The sequence below is a fragment of the Nicotiana tomentosiformis genome, chromosome 4, assembly GCF_000390325.3.
Source record: "Nicotiana tomentosiformis chromosome 4, ASM39032v3, whole genome shotgun sequence".
In the NCBI taxonomy this organism is placed as follows: Eukaryota; Viridiplantae; Streptophyta; class Magnoliopsida; order Solanales; family Solanaceae; genus Nicotiana; species Nicotiana tomentosiformis.
The window spans coordinates 125,552,660-125,567,762 of record NC_090815.1 but is presented as its reverse complement, the minus strand read 5'-3'; the positions used below and the strand labels follow the sequence as shown (position 1 = coordinate 125,567,762).

The 15,103-nt window shown below is 36.6% G+C and overlaps 1 protein-coding gene across 1 annotated transcript; it reads left to right on the top strand.

The window, feature by feature from the left end:
- The first annotated feature begins 6,600 nt into the window (after positions 1-6,600).
- Positions 6,601-7,260, top strand: LOC138910502 (uncharacterized). The gene is made up of 2 exons (XM_070201744.1): positions 6,601-6,705; positions 6,766-7,260. The coding sequence occupies exons 1-2, from the start codon at positions 6,601-6,603 to the stop codon at positions 7,258-7,260; spliced, it is 600 nt and encodes a 199-aa protein (XP_070057845.1).
- Positions 7,261-15,103: the final 7,843 nt, after the last annotated feature.

Genomic DNA, 15,103 nt, shown 5'->3' with positions numbered 1-15,103 from the left:
ATTGCGTGCCAATTATCCTGATGAGTTGTTAATTTAAAGGAAAAGTCTATTTTATTAGTAGATGGCACGTGCATTGGATCTTCATTTTAGTTATATGATGATTCTCCAACGAATGATTTTTCCAATTTCGAATGCGAATTTTGGTCTTCAATTTTTTGTTGTATGTATTCTTTACACGACTCAATAAATATATATATTTATATTTTAAAAAAATTACTATTTGTGACTATATTTGAATTTATAGTAAATTCACAAATAGTACTGAAATAAAAGATTAATTATTTTGAATTGAAACAACAACAACAATTCAGTATAATCCCACTAGTGGAGTCTGGGGAAGTTAGTGTGTACGCAGACCTTACCCCTACCCTGGGGTAGAGAGGCTGTTTCCGATAGACTCTCGACTCCCTCCCTCCAAGAACACCCCACCTTGCTCTTGGGTGACTCGAACTCACAACTCTTGGTTGGAAGTGGAAGGTGCTCACCACTAGAGCAACCTCTTGGTTTGAACTGAAACAAGAGCATAACAAGTTCTCAGATCTTAGTTGGTTAGAGTGCTCACTTAGTAAGTAGAGGTCTTGAGTTTGACTTTCAATAAGAGCATTTTATTTTTTTGTATTTCTGTATTTCGCTTTGGTTGTATTTGTTCGCAACGAACATCAGGTTGTATTCGTACAAGCTGGTAATAATTGAACAATAGTTATAGAGACTAGAGAGTAATTAGACAAACTATATTTATGTACGATAATTAGGGTCTAAATTTTAATGCTTTATGAAAAGAATTCGTCTGCGCGCACTCAGTGGGCGTTTGGACATAAGAATTGTAAAATTCCAAAAAAAAAAAGTGAAATATTTTTTCAAGTGAAAATGGTATTTGAAAATTTGTGTTTGGACATGAATATAATTTTGGGTTGTTTTTGAAGTTTTGTGAATGATTTGTGTGAAAATTTTGAAAAATAGATTTTTGGAGCTTTTCAAATTTTCGAAAAATTTCAAAATTCATCTTCAAGTGAAAACTGAAAATTTTATGACCAAATACTAATTTCGAAAAAAAATAAAAATTCTTCTGTCCAAACGGGCTCTCAGTTCCTTTGTGTTGCTTCAAGAGAACAATACTAGTCATCTACCTCAAGAAAGCAGGGAGCAAAAGTAAAGGTAGCACATTAATGAATGGGATTTTTACTTTCCTATACACTATTTGAAACCTTATTACCCTCTCTACTCAAGTTTCAATTTAATTACATGGTCATATACAATTTACCAATTATATTCAAATAAGTTTTAAATTAGTATTCCTTTATATTAGGAATTGAATAAGGAGTATCAGTTATTTTCTTATCCCTTTATACTTGCCCACTCTCTCTCTCTCTTCGTCTCTTTACTCTCCTTCTCTGTTTTTTTCCCCAATTTTCTTTCATTTGATGTTCTCTGTTTTTTTATGCTTTCTTGTTGTATAGAGTTTTAATGGAATTCATCAACGGATTTCAATCGTTTTAACTTAGCAATTTTCTTTCATGTTGCACAATTGGTGTTCAAATTGAAATTGTAAATCAATAAATTTTGAAGGTATTTGACTCTCCACCATTGACAGCCATTAAAAAACTTTGAAGTTTTGAAATCGAATTTGGATTTTCAAACATCATTATTTGTTTGGATTGGGTGTTGTCGCAAACAATTAGAAATATTGTTTGGAGTTTATATCTCAATTTTGAGGGGATTTTGGTGAAGATTAGACTTGATTTTGGCTGAATTTTAGATTGAAACTCGTCGAAGAAGAAGAAGAAGAAGAACGCATGGCATACATTGTTCTTACGAAATTGTAGTAAAGTTGTATTATAATTGTATGTAAATTGTATTCTATTTTAGTTATTTTTTTTTTTGAATGTTGTATGAAAGTAGGAAAATAGTTGTATAATGTATGAATCATTGTATAAAATTTATATTTAAGTTATCAATACTATCTTTTTACATAAAGTTGTTGATTTGTATTAAAATTATATTAAGAGAGTAATTTTTTTTTGGAATTTTAGAGAGGAAGAAGCACACACCACAGACAAAATATATACAAATCATATACAAAATATATACAAAAGATATATTGTATAAAAATTATATTTAAGTTGTATGATATTGTAGTTGTATTTAACTGGGTAGAAATAATATATGAAAGTTGTAGATAAGTTGTAAATAAATTGTATAATATATAATTAGTTGTATAAAAAAAATTACTATGTATGTTATTGTAGATATTCAAATTTGCATTAAATTTGTACGAAAATTGTTTTTAATTTGTATGTTGATATACCATATATTGTTCTTAAAGAAAGAGATTTTATGTGTTAGTTTGAAGATAAATATGCAATGAAATTTAGATTCAGTAGAAGTTCTCTTTTAGATTGTGCTGATTAATAATACTGAAACCTGATCGATCAAAGAAAGATGCAAATGTATTAGACAAGTAACTATCTAGAAGGTACCCCAACTTGAGATTCCACGAGGCTCTAAAAGAGAGGAAGGAGGAGTTACGTCTTGAGCTGCACCTGTCACAAGCAAAAGATGACGCCAATTGCAAGCAATACAGAATCATTGAACATCTTATTGATGTAACACAAAATATCATTAATGTGCAAGCTAAAAAATCTGTTGCACTCGACGTGCAACCTTACATTAGAACTGGATAAAGCTTTATGTGTTGCTAACCCCTCAACTTTACTCTCTGCCCAGTTTTAATAAAAGGAGACAGTTTGATTTTTAAAAAAATTGCCAAAACATAAAACCAAGACCCAAAAAAAGAAAGATGACAACTTCAGCAATATCTCATGGCTTTGACGAATATATCACGAAATAATTATCAAATAGAAATCCCTAAATATAAGTTCGATATGGAGAGAATAGGGGAGAGATGAGAGAAAAAAGGAAAAAGGTATAACTAAATCCCTTGATTGAAGGCACTAATAATGGATTGGGAGCCTTTTAAGGTGGAATGTATATAATTTATAATTAATCCTTGTTTAGGACGGGTGATATACAAAACAAGAACAATATTTGTAAATAAGTTTCAGATATTATATAAGAACGAAAAAATCCCTTAATGAATTACTCTATTCATTAAAAAAATCCACTTGCCCCAAAATAACCCGAACCAATAGAGAAATTTCAATTAATTAGGCCTTTCGTTACAATCATATATTACCCCAAGGGCACCATATCCTTATTGTTGGCCCAAGTGAAGTTTTGTTTTGATGATTGACAAAGGAACTCAAGCATGAACCAGGTCCATCCACAGTGTACACAGACACGGGCAGATTCGAGCATAACGGATGCACGTGTGGGAGATAAGCTTAACTTGTTATATATCGAAAAGGTTGCATAATTGATAAGGAGAAGGACTCCTTACTCGAAGAGAACTTCCAAGATAAGGGAGGAGTTAGAAGTTGAAGATAACTAGAACTCTTCCACCAAGGAAGAGTAGCATTAGAACTCTAGTTATTTCCCATTCTACTCTAGAACTCTTCCACCAAGGAAGAGTAGCATTAGAACTCTAGTTATTTCCCATTCTACTAACTCTATATATTGCAGGATGTTCTCATTTTACATACACGCACAAACATTGAAGTTAAACGTGAGTTGAAAAAAAATAGCAAGGAATTTTGCAAACAATTCTTGTGTGATTCAAGTGTGCGAACCTGAAGGTACATGAACCAGATAGAAGAACCAGTTCCAAGCATCTGTCTTTTATACTGGTTCAATTGTAATAGGTGTTTTCAAGTTGTACCTTTCAACTTTATCTAAAAGCAATTGTATTAGGTATTCTGAGTATTCAAGTTAGAATTAACTTAAAATTGTCGCAACAGTTAGAGGTTGGCTGCCACAACGGGATTAGAGTTAATCCTTAGGTTTACAAAGAGTTTTGTAAATGCTGTTTTGGCTCAGTGATTTAATGAAGTGTTGGAAAAAATTATTACACCCTATATTTTCGTACGTAAAACTTCATCGTGAGCAAACTAATGTAGGACCAAAAATGAGATCATCTTTAAAAATATATAAATTAAGTTAATCATGTTACCTCGGAGGTTAAAAATATTGAAGATCATGAACAACAAGTACAAAGAGGGTTGGAAGGTTCAGAAGCTAAAGGAATTAAAGAAAATAATATTTTGTCAAAAGTCGACAAGTTGGGAATGTTATAACATGTACTTTTGGGGTGAGACCAGGGTATTTAACATGATAAAGAGGTTATGTTATTAGTTATGTTAGTCGTATAATAGTCGTGTGTTATGTTTTGAAATCAAGCGAGTGGTGGAACAAAAGTTGATAAAAGTCATCACAAGTTACGTTCATAAGTTTTACTGAAACTTTGAGTCAAATGTAACCGCGACTTTCTCCTAATATACTTAGAGTTATGAGGTGTTCTACCCATCAAATTAAAGATATATTAGTCTATTTTCTAACTCATTAAATATTTTGTCAATACGATATCAGAGTAGAGAGATATGGGTGTTTTTGCAAGACTGTGCAGACTGTCACCTACTTGCTTAAACGAGAATCCAAAAATGGGCCAGTTCGGGTCGTCCAAAGAGGCATTTTTAAAGGCCTATCTCCTTCATATATTAGACTAATAATATGGCATAATAACCAGACATAAGCTCTGCAAAAATCCTCCCAAAAATTTTCCACAAACCCTAATTGATTTTCTCTCCCTTTCACATTCTAATTGGAGGTAAAAAATTAGAGTTTGAAGAACTAAGATAGGAGCTGAGTTATCCAACAAATAAGGTAAGTTTACTTCTCTCTTTCATCCATTTTTTTCTACTTTAAATGCATAGTAAGTCGTTCTATATTTGTAAGAACTCACGGGACGGTGATCGAAAGCCGTGAGTTCGAGTTATTCACTTGTAGCGGACTGTTTTGTATTGTTGTTGGGATGCGTGTTTTACTATTATTTTGTGGAGTTTTGGAGAAAGAAGGGTGTGTAGAAACACCATATAAATGCAGGTTGGTGGGCTGGTTGTTCGTCGTAATATTTTTGGGTTATTTGACACAACTACGGTGATCGTTTTGTGTATGAAGAGATTGGGGTATGTTGGGCTGTTTTGTAATATTTTGTAGTGTATATAAGGTTGGAAAATAATCTATATATGTTGTTATTGTTGTTTTTTGGTGTTGTTGGCGTTATCTTGAATTTGGAGGAAATAAGGTTGTGATAAGGTATGTTAAGGCTAAACCTTTCCTTCATTTTGGCATGATCTCGTAACTACATGTGTTTGATAATGAGGCATAAAGAGAAGTTCATACTCCCGAATTTATATACATTATCCTAGTCTCATAAGTTACAGTATTCTCCCTTATCGGGACTTTATATTCAATTGAGTATTGTCTTCTTCTAGTCAAGAGAGCAGATAGTCTATATATATACAATATTACAGTATGTTTACCACCATCGAGCTATAATCGGTGGACATGCACCTATTGGGCAACTTCTGATCAGATGGTAAGTTATATACCAAGCCTACTGTGGTCGAGCGCCTATGAGCGAGCCTAGGATGCCGAGATATAGAGCCTAGTATGGCCGAGCGCCTATGAGCGAGCCTACTATGGTCGAGCAGTTACACGTACCGAGCCTTATAGGGCCGAACATTTATTTTACTTACTATATTGAAGGAGTTGAGTCAGTATCAACAGGTAAGTATATCTCCAGATCATCTTTGACTCCCAGTTACTTTCAGTTATTATATTATCAGTTCAGTTTCAGCTTTCAATTATGTTTTTGCCTTACATACTCGGTATATTATTTCATACTGACGTCTCTTTTCTAGGGACATTGCGTTTCATGCGTGCAGTTTCAGATAGACAGACAGGTAGACCTCCTCAGTAGGTTTTTCTCGAATTAAGCCTAATCGGTAAGCTCCACGTCCTTCGGAGTTTCCTGGTCTAGGGTTTTGTGTACATCTTCTGTATGTATGTATATATGTTATGGGTAGGTCAGGGCCCTGTTCTGATCACAATACATCCATCAGTAGAGGCTTGTAGACATATCCTGTCAGCTAGTGCAATATGTTGGGCTTGTAGACTTGGTATGTATAATTTGTTGGTTTGTCAGTTATAGTAGTCATGACGGCCTTGTCGGCTCAGCTTTATATTGATGTTTAGTCAACGCTAGTTTCCGTTTAGTTTTATATTTTGCTTCGTAAAATGTCTTTCAATGTGGCCCCATGGCCAAATTATGACATTATATGTTCAGAGTCCCTTAGTCGCAAGTTTGTACGCTAGGTTAGGTGAGGCACCGGGTGCCGGTCTCGCCCTCCCAGGTTCGGGGCGTGATAAAACTCCTACTGAGTAGTAGATCGTGATTTTTTTTATCTTTTGAGCCGGGTGTTTTCCACGTAAAAATACTTATGTTCTTTACTTTCCGCATTTACTATTTCCGCAACAGTAGTATAAGGAACACTTAGAAGAACCAGGTCCTTCTATAATCAGTACAACGCGAAAATTGGACACCACACAAATCATCCCCTCTTGTGTTGCATTGAAGTATAAAACATCAATTGGGATCAGAGCAGGTTATCCTTAAAGAGGCTAATACCTTAGGAGAAGATCGAGATGAGTGCACCACCTGGAAACTGGGAAGGGCAATCCACTGCTAGTCCACCACTCTTTAATGGCCAGTACTATTCTTGGTGGAAAAATAGGATGAGAGATAACATTGTAAGATAGGACTATGATCTATGGGACATTGTCACCGATGGTCCACTGGCTACCTTAAAGATAAATGATGAAGGAGTGGAGGTGCCAAAGACAAGAGCGGATTGCACTACTGAGGACTTGAAGAAATGGGAAAAGAATGCTAAAGCCAAGAAATGGCTTGTTTGTGGACTTGGTCCATATGAGTACAGCAGAATCCAAAGTTGTACCACTGCTAAAGAAATCTGGGACACTCTGCAAGTGGCTCATGAAGGAACACCTCAGGTGAAGAGATCCATAGGAACTCTACTGTATTCTCAATATGAGAACTTTACTACGAAGGAAGGAGAAATTATTCAAGAGATGTACACAAGGTTCACTACATTGACAAATGAAATAAAGTCTCTTGAAAGGATTATTCCTGAAGAAGATAGAGTTGAGAAGATATTGACAAGGGTTCTGCCTATTACTTGGGAGAGCAAAATGACTGTCATTCAGGAATCAAAGAACATTTTCACTCTCCCACTAGATGAATTAATTGGAAATCTTACTGCCTATGAACTTAGGAGACAACCATGAAAATGGATGTACTTAAGAAGGAAAGGATCCTGACACTCAGAATCACTGAAGGTTCTGATCTAGAAGATGAAAATATGTCTATGATCACCAAGGACTTCAAGAAGTACTCGAGGAGAGGAAAGGGTCCTTCACGAAGTGGAAGCTATAGTAAATCAAAATTTCCTGAGAAGCAAACCAATGATGGATGCTACAAGTGTGGAAAGACTAATCACCACATCAAGAATTATCCTCAATGGGAAATTGAATGGAAGAAGGAAAGAGTTGAACAAAGAAACAAGAAGAAGGAACATGTTCAGCCCAAGAAAAGCAAAGGATCAACCAAGGCTATGGTCGCTGCTTGGGGAGAAAGCTCAGATGATGATGATAGGGATGAACAAGCACTTATGGCCATTGGAGAATCTGATGAATAAACTGAGATAAGTGTAATTCATCTCAAAGACAAGATTAAATTATTGTCTAAAGAAAGATTATTTGAGTTACTTCTAGAACTAATTGATGAATCTGAGGATGTAAACAATGAAAAGGAACAGTTGTCTAAAGAATGTATGATTTTGAAGGCTAAGTGCAAAAAACTGGAACTTAGGGTTAGTGAGACTGTAAGTGAAAATACTGTATTGAAGAACTAGGTTCATGCACTTTATTCAACTGTTCTAGAACTTAGATCTAAAACTGAAATTAGGAATAGGTAAAAAGACTGTTGATCACACACAACTCACTCTAGAAGAAAATGTAGGGAAAATGAAAGATGAGTTGTATAAAAGGGATGAGCAGGTGAGAATCCTAAAGGAGGATCTAAGCAAGGTCAAGCATGAGCTAGGCAGAACTTGTAAATGGAACAGGTCTTCCGATGCACTTTCATGGCTACACGAACACCATAGTAGCAACAAAAGAGGACTTGGCTTTGGGAACCTCGCACCTAAATGGGATCCCAAAAGCAAGTACCTCACACTTCTTGAGAACAAGATTTGCACACACTGTGGCAAAATAGGTCACTATAAAAGTGAATGCACTGCAAAAGAAAAGGCTAGGCAAAAGAACAAAGAATTTGTTCAAGGGAAGAATAGGCTACCGAGTTGGGCTAAAAAGAATTTGATTCATCATTTTGCCTAGAGAAAAGGACCCAAACTAGTTTGGGTTCCTAAGACTAACCCCTGATTTCCTTTTGCAGGTCCAAGTGAAGGGGAGCAGTCAAATATGGTACATAGATAGTGGCTTTTCAAAGCACATGACAGGAAACAAGAACCAGTTCCTTTCACTTGAGGACCTTAAAGGAGGTAATGTCTCCTTTGGAAATGGGAAGAAATGTGAGATCATTGGGGTTGCAAAGGTAGGTAAGACTGATTCTCACTCTATTGAGAAGGTCTACTTGATAGATGGACTGAAGTACAGTCTAATAAGTGCACCACAATTGTGTGATATAGGTAACATAGTAGCATTCACATCTACCAAATGCTTTGTGATTAATCTTACCACTGGCAAGATAGTTTTGCACGAAAAAAGAGTGAACAACATATATGTTGTAGATCTGTCCATACTTGTAGAAAATGAACTCACTTGCTTAAGTATGTTGGATAATTATCCCCTCCTTTGGCACAAGAGACTTAGACATGCCAGTCTAAGTCAACTAAACAAACTAGTCTCTAAGGATTTGATTATAGGACTGCCTAACATTAAGTTCAAGGAGGATAAAATTTGTGAGGCTTGTGCAAGGAGGAAGCAGGTAAGATCCTCTTTTAAAAGCAAGAAAGTGGTAAGCACCACCAGGACAATGGAACTGGTCCATATGGATCTTTGTGGACCAATAAGAACATTAAACAGAGGTGGTAAGAGATATATGATGGTGCTTGTTGATGATTATTCTAGGTTTACTTGGACATTATTTTTTACATCTAAAGATGAAGCATTCAACATGTTTACTTCTTTTGTTAGAAAAACTCAGAAACAACTAGGTAATCAACTTGCATCAATTAAGTCTGATTATGGTACTGAATTTGAGAATGCTAAATTTGCTGAATTTTGTGATAAGCATAGCATAGATCATAAAGTTTTTGCTCCTAGGACTCCACAACAAAATGGAGTAGTTGAAAGAAAGAATAGGACACTTTAAGATATAGCTAGGATTATGCTTCTTTCTAGTAAACTGCCCCATAGTTTCTGGGCAGAAGCTGTGAACACTGCATGTTACATCATAAACAGGTGCATGACTAGACCTCTTGTAGAGAAGACTCCTTGTGAGTTACTTAAAGGGAGAAATCCAAACATATCCCATCTTAGGGCATTTGGATGCAAGTGCTTTGTGCAAAATAATGGTAAAGACTCCCTACGTAAGTTTGATCCCAGAAGTGATGAGGGGGGTATTCTTGGGATATTGTTCACATAGTAAAGATTATAAGATTTATAACAAAAGAACTATGAGTGTAGAAGAAAGTGTACATGTGATTTTTGATAAAACTAACATTCTTTCTGAGAGGCAGGAACATGATGATGAAGCAGTTGGGCTGGTGAGAAATTCAAATGAAACCACAGCACAGACTGAAGCTGCACCAGAAGTAGGAACAGGTGATGGAACATGTCCTTCTACCCAGGGCAGCTTGACAGGGAGAACTGAACAAAGAGGAAGTGATCCTCAAACCTCAAGGGAACCTGTCCATGAACCTGTTCCTCAACAACAAAATATTGAAGGAACATCTAAGGGAAACCAACTGGATGTGAAACCTTACAAGTATCAAAGTTCTCATCCCATTGAGAACATAATCACGGATCCAACCTCTGGAATCAAAACCAGATCTTCTTTGAAGAATCTTTGTGCTTTTGATGCTTTTTTTTATCTCTGATTGAACCTAAAAATATTGTTAAGGCTTTGTAGGATGTAGACTGGGTGAATGCAATGCAAGATTAAATCAACCAATTTGAGAGAAGTCAAGTTTGGCATTTGGTATCAAAACCCACGGACAGATCAGTAATTGGCACAAAGTGGGTCTTCAGAAACAAACTTGATAAAGATGGAACAATTACAAGGAACAAGGCAAGATTGGTGGTTCAAGGATATAGTCAAGAGGAGGGCATAGACTATGATGAGACTTTTTCTCTAGTTGCAAGATTGGAGGCAATTAGACTCCTTATAGCTTTTGCTGCTTATATGGAATTCACTCGCCATCAGATGGATGTCAAGAGTGCCTTCCTCAATGGTTATCTAAAGGAAGAAGTGTTTGTCAAGCAACCCCCGGGCTTTGAAAGCAAGGAATGTCCTGATCACGTGTACAAGCTTGACAAGGCACTTTATGGGCTCAAACAGGCTCCAAGAGCATGGTATGAAAGATTATCAAAATTCTTGCTTGAGCATGGATACAAGAGAGGTAAAATTGAAAATACTTTATTATTGAAAGAAAAAGGTAAAGATCTCCTGGTAGTTCAGATATATGTTGATGATATAATCTTTGGAGCAACTACTGATAAGTTAAGTAAAGAATTTGCTAAACTAATGGGGAGTGAATTTGAAATGAGTATGATGGGTGAGCTTAATTTCCTTTTAGGCTTACAAATTAAACAAAATTAAAATGGAATTATGATCCATCAGCAGAAGTATGTGAAAGAGTTGCTTAAAAGGTTTAAAATGGAAGATTCCAAAGAAATTGACATTCCTATAGCAACAACTACAAAATTGGATATAGATGAACCTAGTTCATCTGTTGATCAGAAGTTGTATAGGGGAATGATTAGCTCTTTGTTGTATCTCACTGCTAGCAGGCCTGATATTATTTTTAGTGTAGGCATTTGTGCTAGATTTCAGGCAAGTCCAAAGGAGTCTCACTTGACTACTGTCAAGGGGATCTTGAGATACCTAAAAGGCACCACTAACCTTTGTCTATGGTATCCAAAAGGTAGTAATTTCAACTTAGTGGGATATGATGATGCTGATTATACAGGTTTTCTTGTGGATAGAAAGAGCATCTCAGGTATGGCACATTTTCTTGGCTCATGTCTTGTGTCTTGGGCCACCAAAAAGTAAAATTTTGTGGCCTTATCTACTGGTGAAGTTGAGTATGTTGTTGTTACCTCATGTTGTTCTCAATTGTTATCGATCAAACAGCAATTAATGGATTTTATAATTGATGTAGGTTGTATCCCCATCTTTTGTGATAACACCAGTGCAATTAGTATGACTAAAAACCCGATTCATCACAAGAGAACAAAGCACATAGATGTTAGGCATCATTTTTTAAGGGACAATTATGAAAAAGGTTTGATCACTGTAGAATTTTGTGCTACTGACAAGCAAATAGCTGACATCTTCACAAAATCTCTAAGTAGAGATCACTTTGAAAGGAACAGGTTAGAATTAGGGATGATTAAGATCACCTAAAAGGAACCAACTCTAACTCAAAAAATTAGTTAGAAAAATTATGAATTTTTGTAAATAATTAGATTAGATTTTGCTCAGTCTCATACTTTTATCAGTATACTCTTATGCCATGTGCTAAAATGACTCATTAATCTCTAATGATATTATCTCTATTTTCTTGAAAAATTCAGACTTACACAAGAGATTTCTCAATGAAAACCTGGTTCATCAAGATTACTTGGTACGTATTCTCCACTCTGCATATTTTGAAATAACTATATTTGAATTATGATCAAGAGGAAAGTCCCAGTCAATCCTAAACTCCTTGACCTTATCAATTACGAAATGAACCAATTTCATTCAAACAAGAGTCCAAAATGCAATAAGTGCCTAGATTCTAGGGACACTCTTCAACGTCTTTTCAAACTATATTTCAGTTTGATTAGACTTCTGAAAAGGTTGTCGTTAGCCAATTAAACACCCACTTCTTAAATTGATTAGGCCTTGGTGTTTCTTCACTTTTAATTCTCAAGCCGTCAAAATTCTCTCCATCTTCTCACATCTTCCAAACACACTCAAACTCATTTTTTTCTTATCTAAGCACAGAAATGGCTAACCCTTCTAAGAATCCCTCATCACCACCCAGGGAAATCACACTCACACCATCAATCACACCTTCAACCACGCCCACCTCTAAGAAAAGCATAGTCAAGATGATTGCTCGCAAGGTTTTTGCGGGAAGAGAACAAATCAAGAAAATTAATGAAAAATTGAAAGCAAGTCGAGAGGAAAAACCCCAAAAATCTGACGAATCGTTCAAATCTGCTACTGGGGGGAGAGATACTGTTTTGTCTGAAAGAGAACAGGTAACTTCTTCTGGCCCAAATATTACTACTGAAATCATCTTTGAGGTCGCTAAAAATTTGGAGAATAGATTCATTTTGGTGGGAACTGTAGTTGGGGTTGAGATGTCTGAATCTAAAAAATATGTGGTAAAGATAAAATGAGAAAAGAAAAGGAGAGTAAGGGTATTCAAGGTGTTGTGAGGGGTATGGTAAAAGGAGTGGCTGAAGGTTCACCCACTGCTACTAGTCTAACTGAAGAAACATAACAGGTAACTTCTGGCCCAAATATTACTACTGAAATCATCTTTGAGGTCGCTGAAAATTTGGAGAATAGATTCATTTTGGTAGGAACTGTGGCTGGGGTTGAGACGTCTGAATTTGAAAAATATGTGGTAAAGATAAAACGAGAAAAGAAAAAGAGAGTAAGGGTATCCAAGGTGTTGTAAGGGGTATGGTAAAAGGAGTGGCTGAAGGTTCACCCACTGCTACTAGTCTGACTGAAGAAACAGGAAAAATGGTAGTGTGGAGTGAGGAATACGCTGGAGAAGAAGATAGTGTAAAAGAAAAGGGGGGAAGTGGGCATGGAGAAGGTGTTGAGGGGTTGGTTCGATTAGGGAAGGATGTTCAAGAACTTGTTCCATTTGACCAGGAAACCCTCGCAGACCTTCTGAAAAGGGTGTCTGACAGTTACAATCCCAAAAAGAAAAGGAGTTCAGGAGTCAAGGTTCCTGGCACTGCTAGGGCAAACAAGAAGAGAAAGGTTGCCTCTTCTATCCCTGTAGAGATTCCTCCTACAAGAGGAAGAGCTACAAGTAGTCAGAAGAAGCAGAGTGAGGCTGAACTGGAAAAAGCCTTAGAAGAAAGTAAGAGAAAAGCTGCTGCTAAAGGAAAAAGAAAGGTGGTTGAGCCTGTTGAGGTTGTTGAAAAATACTAGATGGACCTGGTCCTTCGGGATGAAGAGGAGACAGAGGAAATGGAGGTTGTGACTCCAAAGGCAAAGGAAGCCAAGACTTCCACAAAAAAGTCTGTTTCAAGACTTCGAGTTTGTGAACAAAGTTGTGTTGCCTAGGCAGGAAAGGAGGTACATTGCAACATTCATGGACCTGGTCCTTATGGAATGTTTGGACAGTGGGAGGTAAATTAATTGGCCTGGTTTCATTATCCAGTTTCTTGATAGGGTTCTAAATGGCACTAAAACTCACGCCATACCTTATGGCTTTATTCTCATGGTTGTACTTACACACTTCAAGGTATCCATCAAGAAATGGGAAGTTGGTGCAAGCAAGGGTCATTTTGGGGGAAACTGTCACGACCCAATTTTCCCTCCGTGTGACGTCATGACGGCACCTAGTCTCTACAACTAGGTAAGCCTAACATTTTTGCGGATACTGAAATAAAAATATAAATTTAACCAACTATTCAAAAATACACAATAATCCCAAAATCCGGAACATCGTGAATCACAAACTACAGAAGGAAAATCTAGTGTCTCTATACATCAAAGTCTAACAAAGGAAAAATACAGAAGATAATGGACATGAGAAAGAGTAGAAGGGGACTTTGAGGTTTGGGACGCGATAGATATACCTTGAAGTCTCCAAAGTGGTCCCGGCTCACTGATAGTGCAGCTGATAAGGAGCACCTGGATATGCACACGAAAAACATAGGCAGAAGAGTAGCATGAGTACACCACAATCGGTACCCAGTAAGTGCCAAGCCTAACCTCGGTCAAGTAGTGATGAGGCCAGGTCAGGGCCCTACTGGTATATATATAATAAAACAATATAGAATGAAATACCGCAGTAAAATAAAGATTGAAATTTAACAAGAATGAAATCATAGAAGACAATAGTTCAGTACACAAAGATAACAATAGGGGATCTCTCGAGATACCGTCTCGTAGTCCCAAACGTAAATGTGCAGTACAAGGGGATCTCCCGGAATACCATTCCGTAGTCCCAAAGTAAATATGCAGTACATGGGATCTCCCAGAATACCGTTCCGTAGTCCCAAAGTAAATATGCAGTACATGGGGATCCCCCGAAATACCATTCTGTAGTCCCAAAGTAAATATGCAGTACAAGGGGATCTCCCGGAATGTCGTTCCGTAGTCCCAAAGTAAATATGCAGCGCAAATAATAGAAATACAACTACATCGCGAAATCTTATAATTTAGACTAAGCACCAGTCAAGGAAAAGGCAGGAAATTCACTAAGCATGTTGCACAGAGTTCACATAAGCAATAAAGACATGTAGACATGTTGTATTAGACTAAACAGGATAGCTACACATATTAGAATAACTCAATTAAAAGGAAAATAAGTTATTGCTCAGTAAGAAAATCGGGTTTTTTCACAACTAGCCCGTGTACGTGCTCGTCACCTCATGTAAACGGCGCTCATATATCAAAAACAGTACAAATCCTACAGGGAGTTCCCCCACACAAAGTTAGACAAGCCACTTACCTCGAGCCAAGCTCAATCAATCGGTCACAATGCCTTTCCCACGAATATCCGGCTCTGAATGGTCCAAATCTAGCCAAAAATAATTACATATCATAAATACAACTATAATAGACTAATCTAATTAATGAAATCAATATTTTAACAAAAATTCTGAAATTCGCCCTAAAATATCGACCCGGGCCCACATCTCG